This window comes from Rhipicephalus sanguineus, chromosome 10, assembly GCF_013339695.2.
Source record: "Rhipicephalus sanguineus isolate Rsan-2018 chromosome 10, BIME_Rsan_1.4, whole genome shotgun sequence".
In the NCBI taxonomy this organism is placed as follows: Eukaryota; Metazoa; Arthropoda; class Arachnida; order Ixodida; family Ixodidae; genus Rhipicephalus; species Rhipicephalus sanguineus.
In genome coordinates this window covers 50,290,183-50,310,335 of record NC_051185.1, presented here as the reverse complement: position 1 = coordinate 50,310,335, position 20,153 = coordinate 50,290,183, and the positions used below count along the sequence as shown (strand labels likewise).

The 20,153-nt window shown below is 44.2% G+C and overlaps 2 protein-coding genes across 2 annotated transcripts; one reads left to right on the top strand and one right to left on the bottom strand.

The window, feature by feature from the left end:
- Positions 1-691: 691 nt before the first annotated feature.
- LOC119371846 (ubiquitin carboxyl-terminal hydrolase BAP1) lies at positions 692-11,276 on the bottom strand. Its single transcript, XM_049419570.1, has 9 exons — positions 11,072-11,276; positions 10,885-10,969; positions 10,653-10,782; positions 10,462-10,581; positions 9,295-9,543; positions 8,622-8,762; positions 7,356-7,537; positions 4,925-5,081; positions 692-2,455 (listed from the first exon to the last, which is right to left on the bottom strand). Exons 1-9 carry the CDS (start codon positions 11,127-11,129, stop codon positions 2,273-2,275), a joined length of 1,305 nt encoding a protein of 434 aa, XP_049275527.1. The 5' UTR covers positions 11,130-11,276; the 3' UTR covers positions 692-2,272.
- Positions 11,277-11,391: 115 nt separating this feature from the next.
- On the top strand, positions 11,392-18,520 carry LOC119371847 (ethylmalonyl-CoA decarboxylase). Its single transcript, XM_037642313.2, has 5 exons — positions 11,392-11,736; positions 13,215-13,454; positions 15,271-15,344; positions 16,205-16,429; positions 18,097-18,520. The coding sequence occupies exons 1-5, from the start codon at positions 11,538-11,540 to the stop codon at positions 18,229-18,231; spliced, it is 873 nt and encodes a 290-aa protein (XP_037498241.1). The 5' UTR covers positions 11,392-11,537; the 3' UTR covers positions 18,232-18,520.
- The last annotated feature ends 1,633 nt before the right edge of the window (positions 18,521-20,153 follow it).

Sequence of the window (20,153 nt, the reverse complement as noted above, 5' to 3'; positions counted from 1 at the left end):
AATGTCAACTAGCAAAAAGTTAACATAAACCAGAAAATTGGTTGTTACGCTATTCGACCGTTTGCTGCACCTCCCTTATACACTTTGTGGACAGCTAAATGAAGACTGACAGATGAAGTACAGCTCATAACCGTTAAGCACAAATGTAGCGAGGTGCCTTTTATGTGGAAAAAAAAAGTGGGGGAGGAGATTGTTAGACTACTACTCACTTCACAACATAAGAGCGAAACTGCTACATTTTTAACAAACGAATATTACTAGTTTCGCTGCATCCCTTGTCAGCTGTTGCTTTGGACAATTTAACGTCAAAGCCAACAACAACCACAAGTACTCAAATGCTCCGGATCCAACAAATCTTGCGGAGCATGGGAAGAAAGAACACTGGAGGAGAGAGACAGTGGTATTCACAGAAAATACCGACATATGCATGCACACTACATGCACGTTCGCACTCACGTACATGCACACAGAACACTGCTTCGGAGCGCGCGACTCTCGCGACAGATGGCACATGCCAGCAATCAAGCCTTTCCCTTCTAAGGAACTTTATAGGCGACACAACAATGGTATTCGAAACAGTATTCGTACAACAATTATTGCGGAAGTACAGCTTGCGTGACTTGCCTGACATGTGATAAGTTATTACTTCAAGAAAGTGCGACTTGAAACTTTTATTTTCATTATACGAAGTAAGGACTTATAAATGATCAAGAACCCAAGTCTAGCATTCTTTTTTTTTTATGTATATACTGGTCCACAGTGCGTAAAAAAAAAACTGCTTCTGTCACAAAACAGACAGGCCCACTTTTGTAAGAACAGTCACTTAGGCTCGGGGCTGACTGACATATATATGTCAAACGCTCCGTGATGACATCCGTCATGAGACCGCGTTTTCCTCAAAAGTTTCTCATAAATACTGGCATGCCGATAGCGTTAGACAATGCTCTAATATATTGACAGCGTATAATTTTCGAAGAAAAAGCGGCGATAAAACTGCTGCATCACAAGGAACGCAGACGCCATGATGAAACATTTGACAGGCGGCTGCGGGAAATGCAGAAACGCCGACATGGTCGTTGCATCTCCCCTCGGTTACGACCACTTACGGTGAACAGTGCGAGATAAGAGACGTGACAGAGTCTAGCGATATTGGCTAGCACATGTAAACGGAAATGCACACATGGTGTCACATCGGTGCTGTCACGGAGGGGAGGACACGACACTTGGAAAAATTTGTGTTTCTTGATAGATTTTTATGGAACTTGCCGAGTCTGTGTACTATAATTGTGCACCGATTTCACATATGCAGTTATTTTTCTAGTATAAAGTGTAGTTTTCAAAATACAAAACATTTCATGTGCCTTTTGCGGAGCAAGATTTTCGCTAAACTGAGAGTTACAAAGTAAATCTGCGTATCACAATAATGTGGAATCGGAAGTGTGTGCAGTGCCACAAAAGTTTATGTTCTAAACCTATCTGAACAAAAGTTGTGCTATGTCGAACATTTGTGAACGAAATTCCAGCTGGACTCACTTGTGAATGTTCAACATACCATTTAAATGGGTTTAGAACATCCATTTTTGTTGCACTGCACACAGTTCCACCAGATTATTGCGATATGCTGATTTACTTCGAAACTCTTTCGGTTTAGGAAAAAAATCTTGCTCCCCCAAAAGGCACATGAAATATTTTGTATTTTGAAAACTACATATAGTTCGTATTTTGAAAACTGGTCCACAGTGCGTAAAAAGCGAGCTCTGTCACAAAAGACAGACAGACCCGCTTTTGTCGGAACAATCACTTAGGCCCGATTCACACAGACGTCAAACACTCTGTAACGGCATCCGTCATGAGACCGCGTTTTTCTCTCTAGTTTCTTGAAAGCTAGTATAGTACCGTATTTACTCAATTGTAATGCGAGGGGTGACTTCGTTGCGTACAGGAAGAAAAAAATAGTTATTTTGGTATTCCATTGTAACGTGAGGGTCAACTTTAGGTAGCAAGAATCTGGAGAGAAACTCACACTACATTCGAGTAAATACGGTATATAGTATATGCTAGTATACTTGAAAAGTCAGCAAACGAATATACGTAAACTCTGCAAGTTTCATCAAAATTGATCAAGAAATAACAAAAAAAGAAACGTTAAGAGCAGTGTCCCCCCCTTAATGCTTAGTCAGTCACAATGGACACACAAGAAATGCAATTGCAGCTGCACAAACAGACAGTGGGGGTTCACCAAGGGGCAGGAACAAATGCGCGCAACAAAACTTCAACGTCGTCGCTTGGCCTTGGCAGCGGGACGCCGTTTGCGGTCGGGCTGTTTGGCAAGCAGGCGGCGCTTGGGCTGAAGCTGCTGCTCAACGAGGTCAGCCAGCTTTCCTTGCTCGGCGAGCATGGACAAAAACGTGCAGATGAACTGGTCATAGTTGTGCGTCCGCCGGCAGTCGTCCACCTGCGCGGATGATTCGAGACTTACGGCTTGACTCGCATCGTATGCGTGGCAACTCCACAAGGCTTTAGCAGGCACGCAGATTCACACAGAAATCACAGAAAGAAATCTGCCACTGGTATGGTATGGTAAACGGAATTACTGGTTAATGGAACAACATAACCAATTGAGCCGGAGTGAAATTTCCTTCTGGTTTTAAGACTAATAGCGCACTACAGCAACATCCAGTGAGCCAGTGTGCTTGCCGCTGGAAATCTTAGGGCTTGCTTTGAAGTGCAAAGGATGGACGTTATTGTTTTACAGTAGACTCTCGTTAAACAGAACCTGAAAGGACCAGGAAAATGTGTTCCATTTAAGAGGAGTTCCGTTTACTGAGAGAGGAGCAGGGGTGCAGAATCCAAGTATGAAACCAATCATATAGAAGCAGCAGTTCCGTTTAAGAGATTTCCGTTTACTGAGAGTCTACTGTATTTGCACTGAAGTTATTAAGACCGCTTTAATGTATTGATATCCTAAGAACTATTAGTCTACAAGCAAATTATATCTACAAATAGCCACCGTGGTGGTGCACTAGTTATGGTGCTCAGCTACTGATCTATGATGAAGGCAAATAGCGCGAAGAAACGTAAGACAAGACGAAGAAGGCTACAGCACAAGCGCATGCAGCCTTCTTCGTCTTGTTGCAGCCTTCTTCGACTCGCCCAACAATCAATTCTACTGATCTGACAGACATGGTGCCGATCCCAGCCGTGGCTGCCACATTTCAACGGAGGCAATATGCTAGAGGCCCATGTACTGTGCACGATGTCGGTGCACGTTAAAGAACCACGGGTGGTCGAAATTACAGTTGAACCCCTTTATAAGAGGCACGCATGGGGGAGAAATTCTTGCCTGTTATATGAGGCGTCTCTTATAAGCAGGGTACTAATTTATGCATTTTCCTATCAACCCTTACTTTCATGTAGCACGCTGGTGTCTCTTATACCCCACATGTCTCTTATATCAGTGTCTCTTATAAAGGGGTTCAACTGTATAAGCAGTTTCAGCACAAAAATTCGGAAAAGAAACACGCAAATTAAACAAAAGGGGAACTGAAGGCAGGGCTCACCCAAACCTTTATTTAATGGCAAAAAACTGTGTTATTTTGCTCTATTGCTGGTTCGTGAGGGATGGTAATACTGGACGTTCGTAGGGCATCAATACAATGCTGCTCAGTCATCGTCTAGCCGTGGCTTCCAAGATTGGCTCGGCGAGCTAATTGCGGAGGCCATGGTCTAGTGAACACAAGGCGCAGCGCAAGACGGCAAAGCGCGTGACGAGTCGACCTCCGAAGATCCGTCGTCATTTCAGACAGTTTCTACCAGCGCCTAATCTGACATCTGCTCGGTAGTGATGGCGCAGTCCTCAAAAAAAAAAAAAAAAAATTGCAAAGCTTCACGTCGTCAGGGAATGCTCCATGCACGCGTCCATGACGTCGAAAACAAAGAGCGAGCGATGCGAATACCACAGAATATTCGGAAAAGCACTCTTCGTATGCGGCGCGAACTCGAAGCGCAACGACACGGAGCAAGGATTTTTTTATTCTTTTTAGTGGTGTCACGTTAATGAAGTGCAGTTCAGAGACTTCTGCAAAAACCGAAGAGTGGTGCTGCTAACGCAAAATCCGTTTCTTTTCTTTCTTTTTAAGAAAGCCGGTGTAGCGGCACCAGCAAGTGGCTGGATGAGGTTTAAAAGGAGGGGGGCGAAGGGCACGCCTGCGGTGGCACGAGCGCCGGCTTTAGGCGCAAAGGCCCGCCTCGCGCACACCCGCACACACAAACGAGCGCTCACTCTCCCCTCGCAGTCACTGGAGCTACTTCAAGCGTGCCATGCGCGCCGCCGCCGCTTCACACTCTGTCGTCGGCAGGGCAACTGCAGAAGATGTGTGCACTCCTGCTCGTGCCAAAATGACAAAATTCGGGGTAAAATCCCTAGGTTGTTGGCAATTAAAATCTGTAATATCAAGGGTGTGTCCCGCTGCCACTTTGTTACATAGAGGTCGCAAATATACATGTGCTTCTATGGAGTAACAGCGGGGAATAGAAAAACTTAGTAACATCGAGGAATTCGTTGTATGGAAGTTCGTTATAGGCAGGTTTAACTGTATTATTATTATCCCAAGTACTGCCAATGGCTACAGGCAGCTGGTTATCGCAGGCCATTTGCTTATTATTGTTGATGTTGGCTGGCCAGCGAGCATGTCATCCTTGTTAATGCTGAGTCCTTCTCAACCTTCTGGAGTGTGTTCTAGCTCATGCACAGCCTTGGTGTCTTCTTTCTGAGTGGTTATCGTGAGCGCCTGCCACTAACGTCGCTATGACACATTGCCTCAAAATGGCACCTCATTTTTCCGATAGTTTTGTACAGCTTTGACCAGACTTCTGCTACGACTTTAACAAAAAAGACGACATCACTGATCCAAAGTGTACGCACCACATATTTATGCCTCTTGTCGACTTCGTCCTTGAGCGCGCCCTCGCAGGCATTGATTTCAGCTTCGACCGTCTTCAGCAGAGCCAGCAAGTCGTGCGGCGCAAACGGATGCTCCTCTCCTAGCCTGACCACGACAAGCCGGTCTATATCACCACTGCTCGCTGCACCTGTGGCAAGAAAGGAACAATGTGCACAAAAGTCTTGCCAAGAAGCCTAGGTAAATCAGGTAATTTAATTACATAGGACACCGCGTGCAATCTCGGAGCCTGTTTACGCTCGATAACCGACTCGTACCTCGTTACAAGTTGAAGGGTCACTGTAAAGATAAACGATTTCACTTGTATCAGTAGATTACCCGTCCACAATAGCAAAAGCAACTCTCTCGCCACGTGGAGAAGCTTGGTAAGCCGGAAAATGTGCAAAAAGAAAATGCAGGTGACACTGCCTCCTTAAAAGTTCCCACAACAACTTTCCATGAAGTCACAGATACTGACGACCTACGCAATTATTTTATGGGTAAAAATGAATCACACTGTGTTCTGAGGGAGCCAGAGAGTTAACGCGGTTTGTTAACTGGGCCAATGTAGTCAAAATACAAAAAAAAAAAGACCGCGTTTGCAATCGGGTACTAAGGTACCAGCACAAAAAATATGAATGTGAAGCTTCGATGTTAATTTACTTTTCTAATAATGAACTTCTGATGGCGAAATTAAAGACGACAGAGTTATCACAGATTAACTGACCAGACAACATTTGTTTTGCGCTTCACTTTAATGTATCCCATACATTAGTATGTGCAATGCAGTCCATATGACTCAAGCATCAGTTTTAATTGGTGCTTTTTGTATTTCTAATGAGGACAAGTTCAAACTTCCACGCAGCCCTGTCTCTTCTTTACACTAAGCACAAGGTAAGTCAACTGGCACTGTGTAAGCTAATATTCCGAACATTTGTATGCACTACGCAATCGTAAAACACAGGCTCCAATTTCAATTACACTATTAACATTACCATTGCCATGCCACTCTGGTACTGGGTGCCTACTATTCTTGCTTCATGAAACCAGATAACTCAAACCTCATAATAACAAAGTTACACCTTACACGAAAATAACTTCGTTATATCAGAAAATTCGTTATAAACGTTTATTCCTAACACTATGTATTGCAAGACTATTCTTAATTTACTTCATTATAAGCAATATTTCGTTATATTGAGGCTTCAGTGTACAGCCTACTGACTTTATGGCACCGCAACCCAAATATAAGAAGCAGCCTGCTTTCCTTACCGAACAATAACACCTTATTCTTGCTGTCTGCATCACGATGGAGAGAGAAATAAGGCTGAACTTATAATGATCGAAGCAATGCTTTACCACTTCCCTCCATTTCTCGGGTGCTGGCTGCTGCCCTGTGGCCAACTACACAGAAGCTAAGCCACTGGGCACGCAGCACCAGCCATGTGAACGTTGTTAACATACTCAGCCAATCCGCCAGAACAGCTAGGCAGGGCGCAAGAAGTAAAGATGTCAGCAACAAGAATTGACGTCTGACGACGTGAAAGCTGTGGCTGGTTGATTGTGCATAATCAAAATGCAAACGGCGTAAAACGGAAGGGCGTGGAAGAGCCACGCAATGCACGCGGAATGCCGACTATCAACTCCTGGACTGTGTCTATGCGTGTTCCTTCTGCGTCCTCATATTTGGTGCCCTCTGCAGTTTTGAGGAAATTGATCGCGTCGGCTACGCAGAAGCGAGGCACACAGTATCAAAAGCAACAAAATGACACCGGAGCAAGCACCGAGGAAGGTGCGTTGAAGCACGTAGAAGCGGAGGTTATTTAGCAAACACCAAAGAAAGCTTTGCTTGTCGTCGATTCCCACGTATGTGCACGATTTGCTGATTTTATTAACATTAACTGTGACAACTGTGCCAGACGAAAGTATGTAGCAGCTCTGTTCACACACTAAAATTGGCGAGGAAAAAGTTACAGCGAAGTTGGCGAGAGGAGTTCCGCAGTGATTTCTCGTACACGAAAGCCAACAGAGGCTCGCAAGTCTTCATTTACGTCTCTTTCTAAGTGCTGCCTTACAACAACATTTGTATCTACAGTTGCATCGCTTAAGTGGGGTCCCGCAAATGACTAGCCGGAATCTTAACGGAATATATGTGGTGCAACTGAGAATGAGGAAGAAAAACAAGATAAGCCAGTACTGATGCCCTTTCCTGTCTTTTCTCGTTTTTTTGTTTTCTTCGTTCTTAGTTGTGCCACAAATCTTTCGTTAAGCCACACACCAACTTGCCCAACATTATACTCTGCTAAAGACTTGCCTGAAGACTGCGGTGCTACTGAGTGTTGTGCTGTCGCCTGCTGCACTGTCGACTGTTGCTGCTGATGTTGCAACGTTTGTTGTTGCTGTTGCTGAGGAGACGCGAGTTGCTGCGGTGGTGGTGACGCGCCCGGTGGCGACCCTCGTACGGGAGAGTTGAACGCACTGCCCACCTCGGAAGCGGTGTCCGTGCTAGAAGAGCCCGAACTGGGTGCAGGGGAGTGTGCCTCCATGAGGGGGCTCTTAGCGTAGTTGTGGCCATCTAGTGCTGGCTGGTCACGAACCTGTAACGTACAATGCATTGCAGACTTGCAGGCAGGCATGGACCCAGTCCTATTGAAGCGCTCCGTATGCAATCCCAATAAGTATATGTTTTCCGTATATTTTTCCGGAGTATAATTGAATCCCATATAAATTTGATTAAGTTTCCATAAGAATCTTACAGACAATATAGGGAATGACAGGAATGCATACGGAATGTTTTATTACGGAGCTAACTAGTAGGGGTGGTTTTTTTTCAAAGGGAGGTTTGACATTAATATGGTGATAGGTGATATGGTGGTGATTACTGCACAAATGCTTGCAATCAATAATAACAAAAATAATAGAATCGGTCGTTTAGCAGTCAGCATTTTAACAACCCATTTTTTAAACAAGATGCACTGACATTTAAGCATGCCACTTTATTTTCGTGTTGACTGATTTCCTGAGGTATATGTAGACAGCAATAATGCAGCTCCATATCAGTTTTGGTTGGATACAAAAGGAAAATAAATATTTCAATGCTAAAGCATGCAGCTTGACTGTATGCACTCCCACAGTGAAGGACCATTATTAAATATGGTTCTCTTTAATAAACAATGAACCTTTACTGTCTCTTCAGAACAAAAGAACAGCAACAGATGGGAAGAACTTTACTAATTTGTCACTTGCCACACTCTAGGACTAAGCACACAAGTTTTTTTGGAGGTGGGGAGGACATTCAGACATCTCTTCTGGATTTACAGGGAAGTGCAAAACTTTTGCAGTGATTCTTGAAGCACTGCAAAAGTGCCCACTGTTCACTCGACAAATGTTCACCACCGATTCCACTAATGAGATTTACTGCTACGTAAAGTGGTTGTGGTTTAACAGATGCATATTAACGCTGATGTTAACAAATGACACAGGGACAGGATTGGTGCTTGGTAAAAGAAACAACTGCCAGAACTGCAGTTACTGGGAGTAGAGGATACTGAGGTAAGAGTTGGTACCGACCCAGGCTCAGAGCCTGCTTTGTACTAAAACAGCCATTATAATCCCAAGCAAGCATGACGTATGAATGTCATCTCAATGAAATGGATAACAAGAAAGGTAAGGAGAGTGTACCATTTGCTGAAGTGCCTCTAGAACGATGCCACGATTTGTCCTCAGCGTTCGCAGCTTCTGTTCGTAGGCCTGTCTCCGGTCGGGAACCACTGCCATGAGGTTGAAACGGATGTCCCCACCGCCAAGCCTCTCGGTAATTACCTGAAAGAAAGTGTTTGTTTCTTTGCTCAGACCAGCGTGCATACTAAGCTGCATGTATGCGAGATAAGTCAACCCAAATAACCTCCTGGAACAAAATGCACATTTGCTATGTACAGTCGCGCTGAATATGACTTGTAACACAGGCACGTGTGGTCTCACGAGTTCAAAGACTGTGTATGGCTTCCACTAGCCCTTATTTCCACAACTAAATGCTGTTCTCTCACTTGGCGATGATCCCAAATTAGTAAATATCATTTAATTGTTGAAACGAGAACAAGTTGAAGCCATGCACAATCCTTTAACTTGCGAGGCCACGCACTTCCATTTCTAGTGGCGCGCCTATACATCCTGAGAACATAAAAAGGAAATAGTTGCTAATGTTTTAGACGGATTCAATTAAGACTCGAACAGTACGAAAACCAAATCGAACAACAAACAATCATTTCCATAATTAACGTAAAACGTTGACATCCTAGTTTTCATAAGTGCTTGGCCGCTGTTGATCAGTCGGGAGGGTAAAAGAAATTCTTGCCATGCGAAACTTGTCCGTCCAGTCTTCACCAGGAAGCCACGGCCCATGGTCAATGGGGTACGGTTTCAGGCCGTCCAGTTCGTACAAGCGGCCATCGATGGGCACGTAGCTGACAAAGTGGAATGCTTCCATGGTCCGACCCATGGGGACGCCGTGGGGCTTTTCCTGGGGCTGCCGGGGCTCGGGCTTGGCGTGCGTGTTGTGTGCCCTCGCCAGCTCGGGAGTGTTGCCAATTGCATAGCCCTTATTCTGTGAAGAAAAAAAGAACATCACAGTAGCAATGGTATGATCACATCAGCAGGAACAGAATCCTGCTAAAGTTATTCTATGCAGACCCACCAAGCCATCAATGTTAAAGTGTGCCGATAGCACAATTCACTGCGTTATATGAAGAAGCACGACCAACTCTCGCTTTTTCATAGTCTATCAAGGATTTAGTCAAGTTGTAACCCAGCACCAACGCAATATAGCAATAGCATGACCACATCAGCAGGAACAGAATCTGCTGAAGTTATTCTACGCAGAGCCATCAGGTCATCAATGTTGTAGTGACCTGATGACACAGTTCAATCATTCAATCAACAAAACGAACGAACTTCTATTTCTCCACAAGAAACATGAGGACGACACAAAAAAAGCCACGAAAACTGCAGCTTGACAAGGCTGTGGCCCCTTACAGAGTCCAGCAACACGTCACAAAATGTAAGTGTGAAGAAAATAACGAAGAATACATAAACATGGGCACTTTAAGGGAGCAAGAAAAACTTACAGAAAATTAGTAAAGTCAGGAAAGGGTTTTTTCGGTCGATCTATCATGATACACAATGAGAAGAAGCACGATAAACTTCTCTTAGTCATGTGATGACCTGGTGATATGGTAAGCCGCCAGCACCAACGTAATAATTCCTCGATGACAACATTATGAGGTGCTCCTTTAATTGAACATGCACTGTCGTTCGTTATGTAAAAGCTGCTTCATAGTGAGATCCACCGACTGCCCAAAGCAGGTTTTAAATAGGACCCAAATACTGCAAAGTCTATTGTGCATGCGAACACAATACACTTAAGTGTATTGATATGCACACCCGAAAGCATGGATATACGCCGTGTCATCACCATAAAAAAACAACGAAAGCACTTCCTCTTTTTCACAAGATGCCCTCTCACCTCAGGGTCCATGTTTCGGGTGTACTCTTTCAGCCTCGTCAGAGTGGAACCCAGGTAGATCTTGGAACAGTTGAGCAGAATGCTCAAAAGCGAGTGCGTGGCGCACGAGTTTGGAACAATCTGCGGCGGATAGAAACGGTGAGTAAGCGTGTCACAAAGCGCCAGCGCTACCGCAACGAAAACCGCGTTACCTGGTGCGCGAAAAAGATGGAATTGACGATTTCCTCTTTCTCGACAAACTTCTCCTCCTGCACGACTACTTTCCTCCGCGACCTCCTTTCTTCGATCCATTTGAAGAGGAATATAAAGCCGTACACGGGCCTGTGCACCAACAAGCATCGTCGAGTTGTTGTTTGGGCAGCAGCGCATAACATACATGGCAGCTCGTGCTTAGCTCGCGCGAGTGATGCCAAGAACGCTTACCCCTCTATGGATTTCTGAAGATCGTATATCTCGTCAACTTGCACGCCTTTCACGCCGAAATCCTCCAGTAGAAGCGTGAACAAGCCTGCGAATGGGGCCAAAAAAAAAAAAAAAAAGAAGTTGATTTCGATCCACGCAGTAGTTGTTTACGTTGACCGCGGAAATTCGCCACGCGCATATGGTTTACCTGGGTCGCTTTCCAGTTCGAGCCAGCCATCGGCGAGGCGATTGAGATCGACGGGCATCGCTCCCACGACCAGTTATCCGTCGACGGCTAACGAAAACATGCTGACAAACAACCGGCGAGGAATAAATGTCGATTGAACGATTTGTCGTCGCTGTGGCGGCTGCCACATGCCTGCGACTGCGTTTTCACCTTCGAGCAGCGCACAGTGTCGCGGACCGAAAGTGTACAACATCTCCAGATTTGACAACAGCGAGCTGTATTTTCGGCGTACGCAAGCGGTTGCTCTCTCACATTTAGGCAGTCGCAGCGGCGCTCGCATCACTTTCACGCCAGTGTCGACTGCTACGATCAGCTACATCGAAGAACCTGTGTTTTCAGATGCGTGCGAGGCATTTTAGCCTTTTAGTAAATAACGTACGTTAGTTTAGAAGCTTTCACAGGACCCTTTGATGGACGCGCGGTCACCATGAAGTACGCTGGTCTGCTGTGTACGCGACTATTCGTTAAAAACGTGCCGGGCGCCCGCCGCTTGACGACGCTATCGGATGAGCTTCGATCAAAATTTTCGGCTTTCAAGGGTGGCACCGTCGAGCTGACCAAGGATGACCGCACGGGAATCGCCGAAGTACACTTCAGCAATCCTACCAAGAGAAACTCTTTTTCCGGTGCGCCATGTTGTTTCGGTTCCTATTTACGATCATGTGGTTCGATCTGAATGCGGCACGTCTCGCATATGGCTATATCGCAGCCAAGTAATTGGCTCGTTCGTGCTGCACTACTAAAGGAGCATTTAGAAGTGTGTTTTGTTTATTATAGTTTTTGTAGGCAAGTAGTGTTTTACTCGAATCCATCGGGTATTGTACGCGATAATTGCGGTGTCGTACGTACAAAAGAAAGTGTAAGATCAGGTTCACTCACTGCGCAGCTGTACGTTAATTGGAACAGCTAGACTTGGCGCCTACAGAATTTTTAAAAGAAAACACTATGACATGCCAACACTTGGAAGTCCGAGTACAGTTAACATACAAGGGCTTAATGTACTAGTATTTAATTGATCGAATGTATATGCTGCATGAACACTGATTGACATGGATCCTTCAAACATGTATACTGCACCAGCCATTTGCGTTTTAGCGCAGGCAAGCATATTACATGTGCAACGCACATGTCGTACACATGCTCATGTACTGCTACATGAGCATATAAATTTAAAACGTCAAGGAGAAAGACTAAATGAACATCTGTTACAGATGGTATTGTGACACACAATCACTTTGTAGCTAGCCACGCACATGAAGGGCACTATTCGCAGCTGGCATAAGCTTTATGAAGTCCTGCATTTTACAACCTCTAAGCTGCGGTTACAACCGCAGGTAACAATACAGTCTATGCATTTTCAACTTGTTCGCCTTTCAATTTGCACTGATAGTACTTGTATATATACAACCCTGTACTTCCGCACTCATGTGTAAAACATTCTCATTCACGAAAGTAGTGTTGATCAGGAGAACACTGCCTTTCACAAACTACTGTGAAATATGACATTGAAAGTCTAGAATTATTACATATACCTATCAAAACTTTGGAGAATTCAGTCATGGAGCAGCGTGGCTGTAACCATTAGTAAATATTAGTAAATCTTACACTACTTACAAGTGATGGGAATTAAAACTGACATCATAGAGGTCACACGACCATAAAGCATGGCATTATATATATATATATTTATAGTAAGAAAAAGTATACGCTTAACTCAAGGAGTATGAGAAGGTAAACATACACGTGTCTAGAAAACAAAACAATTCATTTAACAATGTTGCGGGCAGTGGTCCAGCCTTCATCAAACATAACGTAACAGATGTACCATATACCATCTGTAATAGATGAAGGCCAGTCCACTGGCTGTAATGTTAGTAAGCGAATTGTTTTGTTTTCTAGACATATGTATGTTAATTTTCTCATATATAAAATCACCATGATGGCACAATAGAATGGAAATGTAAACAATATAACTTTTCAAGTTATATTGTTTCCAGTTCCAGAGTAGAACCGGCTCGTTTCATCCTCTGCTTTCTACAGACATGAATGCTAGAATTTTGTTTGAGCTGTTTGTACATGCAACATTTGGCTCCTTGCTTTTTAGGACACATGATGCTACAGCTGCACGATGTGGTTCGTGAGCTGCATTCCTGGAAGGAAGGCAAGGGCCTCGTGTTCTATGGTGGTGACGGCATCTTCTGCTCCGGCGGTGACCTCGACATGATGAAGGCGCTGAACACACCGGAGTTGGGAGCCCAGATGGCGACGATCATGCATTCGGCCCTGATGGGTCTTCGAGACCTGCCCCTCATCAGCGTCGCTCTGATCCAGGGCAGGGCCTTAGGTACGTCCAGGATTCCCTTACTGCACCAGTTTTTCATCATCAGTCTGTCAAAGTGTTTCTTAAAGATGTCGGTACAATGAAGTTCTTTGTGTAAGGTATTCATAGCGCGTCCTCTGCAAGAAGTTGTTGCTGCGACAGTATGGTATTTTAAGCGCACGTGTCTCCACGCTCTTGCAACCAAGGGTCCTTGAGAGACATTAGTGCCCAGTATCGCCTCACCTTGCTTCCATGTTTTATTGTTTCATTCTGCACTTTTTAGATTCATGGCACACATCTCTCGTCAGTTTCATGACTTTAGCACTTGAGTGCGCAATATTTTAGGCCTCTTTACAGCCACGCTGCATTACTCATAATCACTGATAACACCATCGCACATAGAATACATCCACATTGGCGCTCTTTGGTACCAACTGGCTCTTGCTCCACTAAACACAATGTATCATCATCATTAGATACCCTAATTGCACTACTTGGTGCAATTTTAGAACTTACGAAAAAAAATAAAGATAGGAGAGAGGGTAAATTTGGCAGAAACTCCCGACTGGGGAATTGTCATTTAGTAGTGCGTGAGCATTATTTGTTGTTGCTTCACTTAACCAATGTGTATGGCAACATTACCGAACATTAACCATTAGCAGATTCCTGAATAGTCATAGTCACTGCAGCTATCATTTAGCCAACATTAGCCATCATTAGGCAATGCTGGACCACATCAGCCATCAATTAGCCAATAATCTATAGCCGATATTAACCAGTGCTAACTGCAGCTGATTAAATGCGTGTGAATGCGGTAGGCCAGGCATGCAAATGAATACAGTAGGAGAAAATTCTTGTAATCACTTACCACTCTTTCAAAATTGAGGGGGTAGACAAGGGGAGAAATTTGGCTTTGTTGGCAAGACATGAAGCGATATTTGGCGCAAAGTAACACGACGACGAGAAGAGAGGATGCAACACGTGCACTAACTTTCAACAAAATGGTTTATTACAACCGAAGCGTGAATATATACAGTGGTGGCGCTCACATGCTGCACCCAGATGTCATGTGCAAAGAAGTCCATTTTTTCTAGGGCACTTTTTTACAAGGTATGCAAAACAAATCACAAACTATTGCATGTTCAAAAAACGCAGTTGTTCATCCAACAGGGACTGCGTGCTTACACAATCGCTACTCAACTTTACGATTTTGGCGGCTTCTACTATTAGTCTGGTTAATTCATCACGGATGGTCGATAACACCTTGGTGTTCTCAAAAAACGGGGCGCAGCATTTGCACTACTTGGCAGTGAGGGGGTAGGGTGTAAACTAAGCAAAACTCTCCTACATGGTAAAGTTACTTGTTGTGGCAACTGTACTGTTCATTTAAGAGGCTAAAAAATTACGGTGGGCTAGTTGGTTACTGGCTTTGTGGAACATGGTTTCATTGCTGAAGCCCAGCATTATTTCTCTGTGTACTCTTGCTCTATCTCGTCCTTATATGTTCTCACTCTTCAAAGCTGGCTCAGAGCTTACTATAGGAGATTCCGATATTTATGTCACGTGGTTCTGCATTGAGAACAGTTGGCTTGATCTAGTCTGTAGTCAGTTAATAGCAAAGAGAATTATTACTAGCAGCGATTTTGTCAGCCCATTAGATGGCATCACAGGCTTTAAAGTCTATAAAACACCATGATAGAACCACTATTTTATAATAACTGTTGCTGGGTTATTTCATGTCATAGAGGAACGCTTGCAGCTCACAGAAACAATTTAGACAAATTTTAGCTCTGCATCCTTTTTTTATTTCACTCTGAATATTGTCTTTGCTATTTTGCAGGCGGTGGAGCCGAACTGACAACAGCCTGCGATTTTCGGGTCATGGTACCTGGAGCTGAAATTCAGTTTGTGCAGGTTGGTTTTATTTGGGACATGGGGTTGGGACAGAATCGATAGTTAGTGACAACAGGGGAGTGCAATAATAAATAAGCTGCTCTTCAACACTGAAAGAACATTTATGAATTCTCGACCAATTAACCATAGTATTTATTTATGTAAGACTTACATACTCCACTTCAGAGGGCGAGAACTCGAGCTAGAAAAAAATATATATATATATTGGTGAGCTTCACTCATGTGGGATTGGTGATGAGCTAAGCTTTCTGCGATTAGTTGAGATGTCTTGACTTGTAATGTTGCTTGATGCTCCTCGCATAATGAATTCTCTGGTCCCTTTATTTTTTCACTGCTTTCTTCATTCTCAGCTGCTTGCGATGCTGACATTTTCACACCTTCATAGCTGACTTATTTACTTCTTGCTTCATGTTCTGCTTCTAATTGGGGCACCTACAGAGTAACATACATATTGCCATTCTTTGTGTTTGGACAAGAATTTTAGCATTACTTCATCATCGAAACTGTATAATATAACTGTCAGGACAATCGCAGCCAGTACTCGCAAAGCAGGGTGAAGGATAAAAGGACGTGACATCACATGATGATGTCATGACATGACATTGTCACTTGGTCAAAGGTGGACTGATCACGGAGGCTATGCAATACCAGGTGAGGTGCAGAATGCTTGCAAAGTCTCTCGATCACGGGGGCAGTGCAAAACCACGTTAGGTGCAGAAAGCTTTCGAAGGGTAGCAGGACAGGATCAATACATCGACTGAGAAGAAAAAAAAAGATGGCTTCGGGTCATCTTACGTGAATGCGTAGGGGACCCTGTGATTTTTCTTATGTTCTAACTGACTTTAGCTTCTGGCTTGCAGGTCCGCATGGGCCTTGTCCCTGGCTGGGGAGGCACCACACGATTGGTGAGGCTCCTGGGTGCTCACGAGGCACTCGAGCTGCTCGCATCTGGCCGCAAGGTCGGCGCCGAGGAGGCTCACGAGATTGGGCTTGTGGATTACGTTCTTCAAAACTACGAGAGTCCCCTAGCCGAAGCCAAGAACTGGCTTGGGCAGTACATTGCTGGGGACACTCACGTCATACGGGTATGTTTGTTAGTGGCCGTTTAAACTCTCAGGCAGTACTTTACGTCAGGCCTTCGTGTCTTGGGGTCAGTAGTAGTAAGGTGGTATGGCTCGTTCTATGTGTCATCATCCTACGTGTCAATTACACATAAAGCCCTGATTGGTTTGAAAAAGAAAACAAGGTCACAGCTTCCAAGTAAGATTAAAGAACTTAGACTACTGTGGTTCAATAAAGCTTACTGCTGGGAAAGTTGGTTCATACTTGAAAGGTAAATTAGTATCCGCAAAATTGTGCACAAGGACACAGTAAGAAAAAACACCGTGTCTGTGTTCTTTCTGTGTCGATGTGACAAATTTACCTTTTAACTTGCATTAAATAGAGCTGACTGGCGTTCACATACTCATGGCGTCGCCAGGAGTCGAGGGCGGCCCAGTGGTTCTTGAAAACGTGAGGTTCTTTTGAAGGATCGATCAATGCACAGAATAACAAACTCATTCATCATAAGACAGTGAGTTATTCCCTCAAAAGTGTACCACACAGCGGGGCGAAAGGAACTCCACATGGCAGCATTGATGAAAGTTCAAATGTAGATAAGATATTTTCACTGATCTTAAGAGAAGTGGAGTTGTTGTGAGTTTAATTAGCCCGCTAAAGGGCGGGGAGGTAGGCGATTATGCCCTTGGAGCATTTATTATTTTGCAAGCAGTTCATGGAAGCTCTATACTCAAGCTGAAGTGGTGACGAAAAGCCATGAAAACATTGACCGTGTTCACAATGTGGGATGAACAGTGAGTGAGTACGAACTTTATTCAGGTCCTGAGGTGAAAGAAAGCGGTGCCGAAGGCCCCGCCAATCAATCCGGCTGCTCCACCCAGGTCGGAGCCAATAAGCGCAAACCTCTGGACAGGACGCTGCACGAAGAAGAAGCAATACAAGCACTCGCCTTGTGTCTTCTTCGTACACCGTCTTGTCGCAAGTTCTGCACCTTTCTAATCTGCGCGTACAAAGCAACTACATAGTAGGCAAACAACATGTCCTACTAAATTTACAATTGCGTTAGATACCAGTTTGGGAAAGCGCGTGGCTGTAGGTCCAGCATAACTTCTCTAAAGCATGACCAAATTAATTCAACAGGCAATTAAGCCAAGGAAAGCATAGGGGACATCAGTTGCTGTATTTAATTGTAGTGTAATAATTATGATGTAAATTGAGTTCAATTAAAGGTTAATTCACCTCAATTTATTGTGCCTAACAAAGAAACGAGTCCCTTGAAAAAATTCCTCTTCATTCGTTCATTCTCTAAGGCATGTCACATGAAATAAAGCACATGGTTTGTGTAATTAAGCCTTTTTTCTTGACTGGAACCAAAGGCAGTGTAGATGGAGGGGGGAGGGCGGAGAGAGAGAGAGAGCAAGAGAATTATGGGAGGAGATACTGCGACGCTATCGCGCCCACCCTAATGTGGGACCACGCACACGCCTGTGCTGAAGACGTTCAAGAAGGTTCCGATACATCTAGCCAAGACTAGCACCAAGCGATCACAGCTGTAACAGTTTTTGTGAGTGAAACCCTGCCACATTGATAAAGAATTCAAGTATGTACATGGGTATTTAGCAGGGCATTCCCATATTACATTGGGCTTTCATGCTATTGTCTTGACGTTGAGGTGCTGTTCTCGTTGCTGCAGACTCTTAAGGAAACCATCGTGAAGGCGAGAGAGCTCTCTACGGCCGACAGTCTACGAGAGGAGTTGAGGCTCTTCTCCACTGTGTGGAGTGGGCCAGCCAACCGAGAAGCTCTGAAGAAAAAGCTGAAGCACTGACGTGTGCTTCGCGTCCCACCTGTACCGAGCTCTCGCCCGAGGAATTTTGCAGTAAAAGAAAAGCGTATTTGATTAATGTGAATACTGGCTGAGTTCTGGTCTGTAGACACAAGTCTACTATGCTAGTCGGCACTGCCTGTTACTGGTAATGTTTCCTTCTCACATCTGCAAGAGGTGTCACTTATATGTACAACAGTATCAGAATGGATTATATAAATGAGCTGCCTTACTTCTCTCCTTCTGGTGAAATGAACTTTTTGAAATAAGAATTCACGAGTGGAAATCGGTGCGCACGTGTGTTGTCTGTTCATTCTACCAGGTCTCGTGAATGTGTGACGTGTTGAACCAAACTGTGTCGACGCTCGATTGGGTGTGTCTAATAAAGCGGCTGAATGAGTGGTACGTCTAGAGCACACCAATATGAACATAACTGAACAAATAACGATTACCACAGAGATACACGCTCACATCTAAACCTGCCAACGCCTTATTAAGAGACGATGACCACAGACGTTGCATGGACAGACTCTCGTCCTAAGGTAAAGCTGCCGGAGTCAAAGCAAATACTGAACAGCTCGCTCTTGAAATTTGTTTGGGAGACACAGCTTCAGTACTTCGTTTAGCATTGAAAATGTTGGTAAAACGCAAAACATGCAGACCATGACCCCTAGTGATTTTTCTGACTCAATGATATCATTTGCAGCAGCAATACCTGCCAAACTTACACAGCATTTCCTGCTCAAAGGCAGATGCACACAGGCCTGCCCCAATGGGCATACACTCCAGACTGATTTCATGAGCGAGATGGCCAGTGACTCTGCCTTCGGAGAACATTGCCAAGTGCATGAGCGGGACTATTTCATTCGTCACAAAGGCAATCAGCTGCGGCGCTTTAGTCATCTGGGTGGGGCCTCTCCAGTCTTAAGTTGTTTTCGACTATTGTGAGGTTGCAGCAACGCTTTCAGCACCAATATGTTGAATGAAATTACACAATAGAGTATGGAAGAAGATGGATGAAGTGATCAATGTCGGGCCACGGCTAACCGATGGAAACACACGAGATGGTTCGGCAAGCAAAAAAAATGAAAAGAGATCCTTCAGGCTCAAGCCAATGTTTTGTTGATACAATTAGTCCCTTTGAGTCCCTTTGCCTTCAGCTTGAAGCTTCTCTCGTTTGCACATTGTTGATTAAAAAATAAGTCATCGCGCAGTGACCATCAGTGCTGCTCATAAATCTGCAGATGTGAACATGACAGCCATATGGTATTTTTGCACAAATTATTCTTCTAATAAACGCGTTTATGTGACAGATAAGTGCGTCAAATGGGTGTGTCATAGTTGATGACAATCCATAGTTCAAAACAGCGCAATATAAACATGGACAAGTAAGAACACAGGACTTTCGCACCGACTTAAGTTCTTGACTCGTCCTAGGAGATGAACTGTCGGCCTATTAGCAAGCTTGGCAATCCTTTATTTCTTATTAATTGGCTGACTTTCTTTAACTCCTGGCGGTAAAGAGGCATCCTGCCGTCAGGGAACAGCTGAGCGAGAAAGTCCCAGCTGTGTCCTTACTTCTGTTTTTTTTTTTACATTTTCTAAGGATCTGGCTCACATTGAGATGCTGCTAAGGTGGTGACAATGTTGCAAGGTATAATTCCACCACTAATGATGCAAATGCCAATTCAGTTGATGTTGATGTGTTTTCATACAATTGTATGTATTTGGCGAATTGCATAATGAAAGACTGTCCTGCAAACCCCAATCAATCTCTCAATTAAGTTTGCAGACAAACTACGCTGTCATCTACATCGCATTACGCTGTTTTTATTCTTTCAATAACGCGTGGGAAATCGTCTCATATTTTTTCATCGCTAGTGCGAGTCACAAAAACTCCGCACCATGGCGCTGCCGTCGCAACA

Coding starts and splice junctions, on each gene's coding strand:
- LOC119371846 (XM_049419570.1), bottom strand. CDS start 11,129: ATGCCCGTCGATCTCAATCGCCTCGCCGATGGCTGGCTCGAACTGGAA. Junction 8,763..9,294: donor GGACGGACAAGTTTCGCATG/GCAAGAATTTCT, acceptor ACTTTCTTTCAG/GTAATTACCGAGAGGCTTGG. Junction 7,538..8,621: donor TAGAGGCACTTCAGCAAATG/GTACACTCTCCT, acceptor TGTACGTTACAG/GTTCGTGACCAGCCAGCACT.
- LOC119371847 (XM_037642313.2), top strand. CDS start 11,538: ATGAAGTACGCTGGTCTGCTGTGTACGCGACTATTCGTTAAAAACGTG. Junction 11,737..13,214: donor CAAGAGAAACTCTTTTTCCG/GTGCGCCATGTT, acceptor CTTGCTTTTTAG/GACACATGATGCTACAGCTG. Junction 16,430..18,096: donor GGGACACTCACGTCATACGG/GTATGTTTGTTA, acceptor TCGTTGCTGCAG/ACTCTTAAGGAAACCATCGT.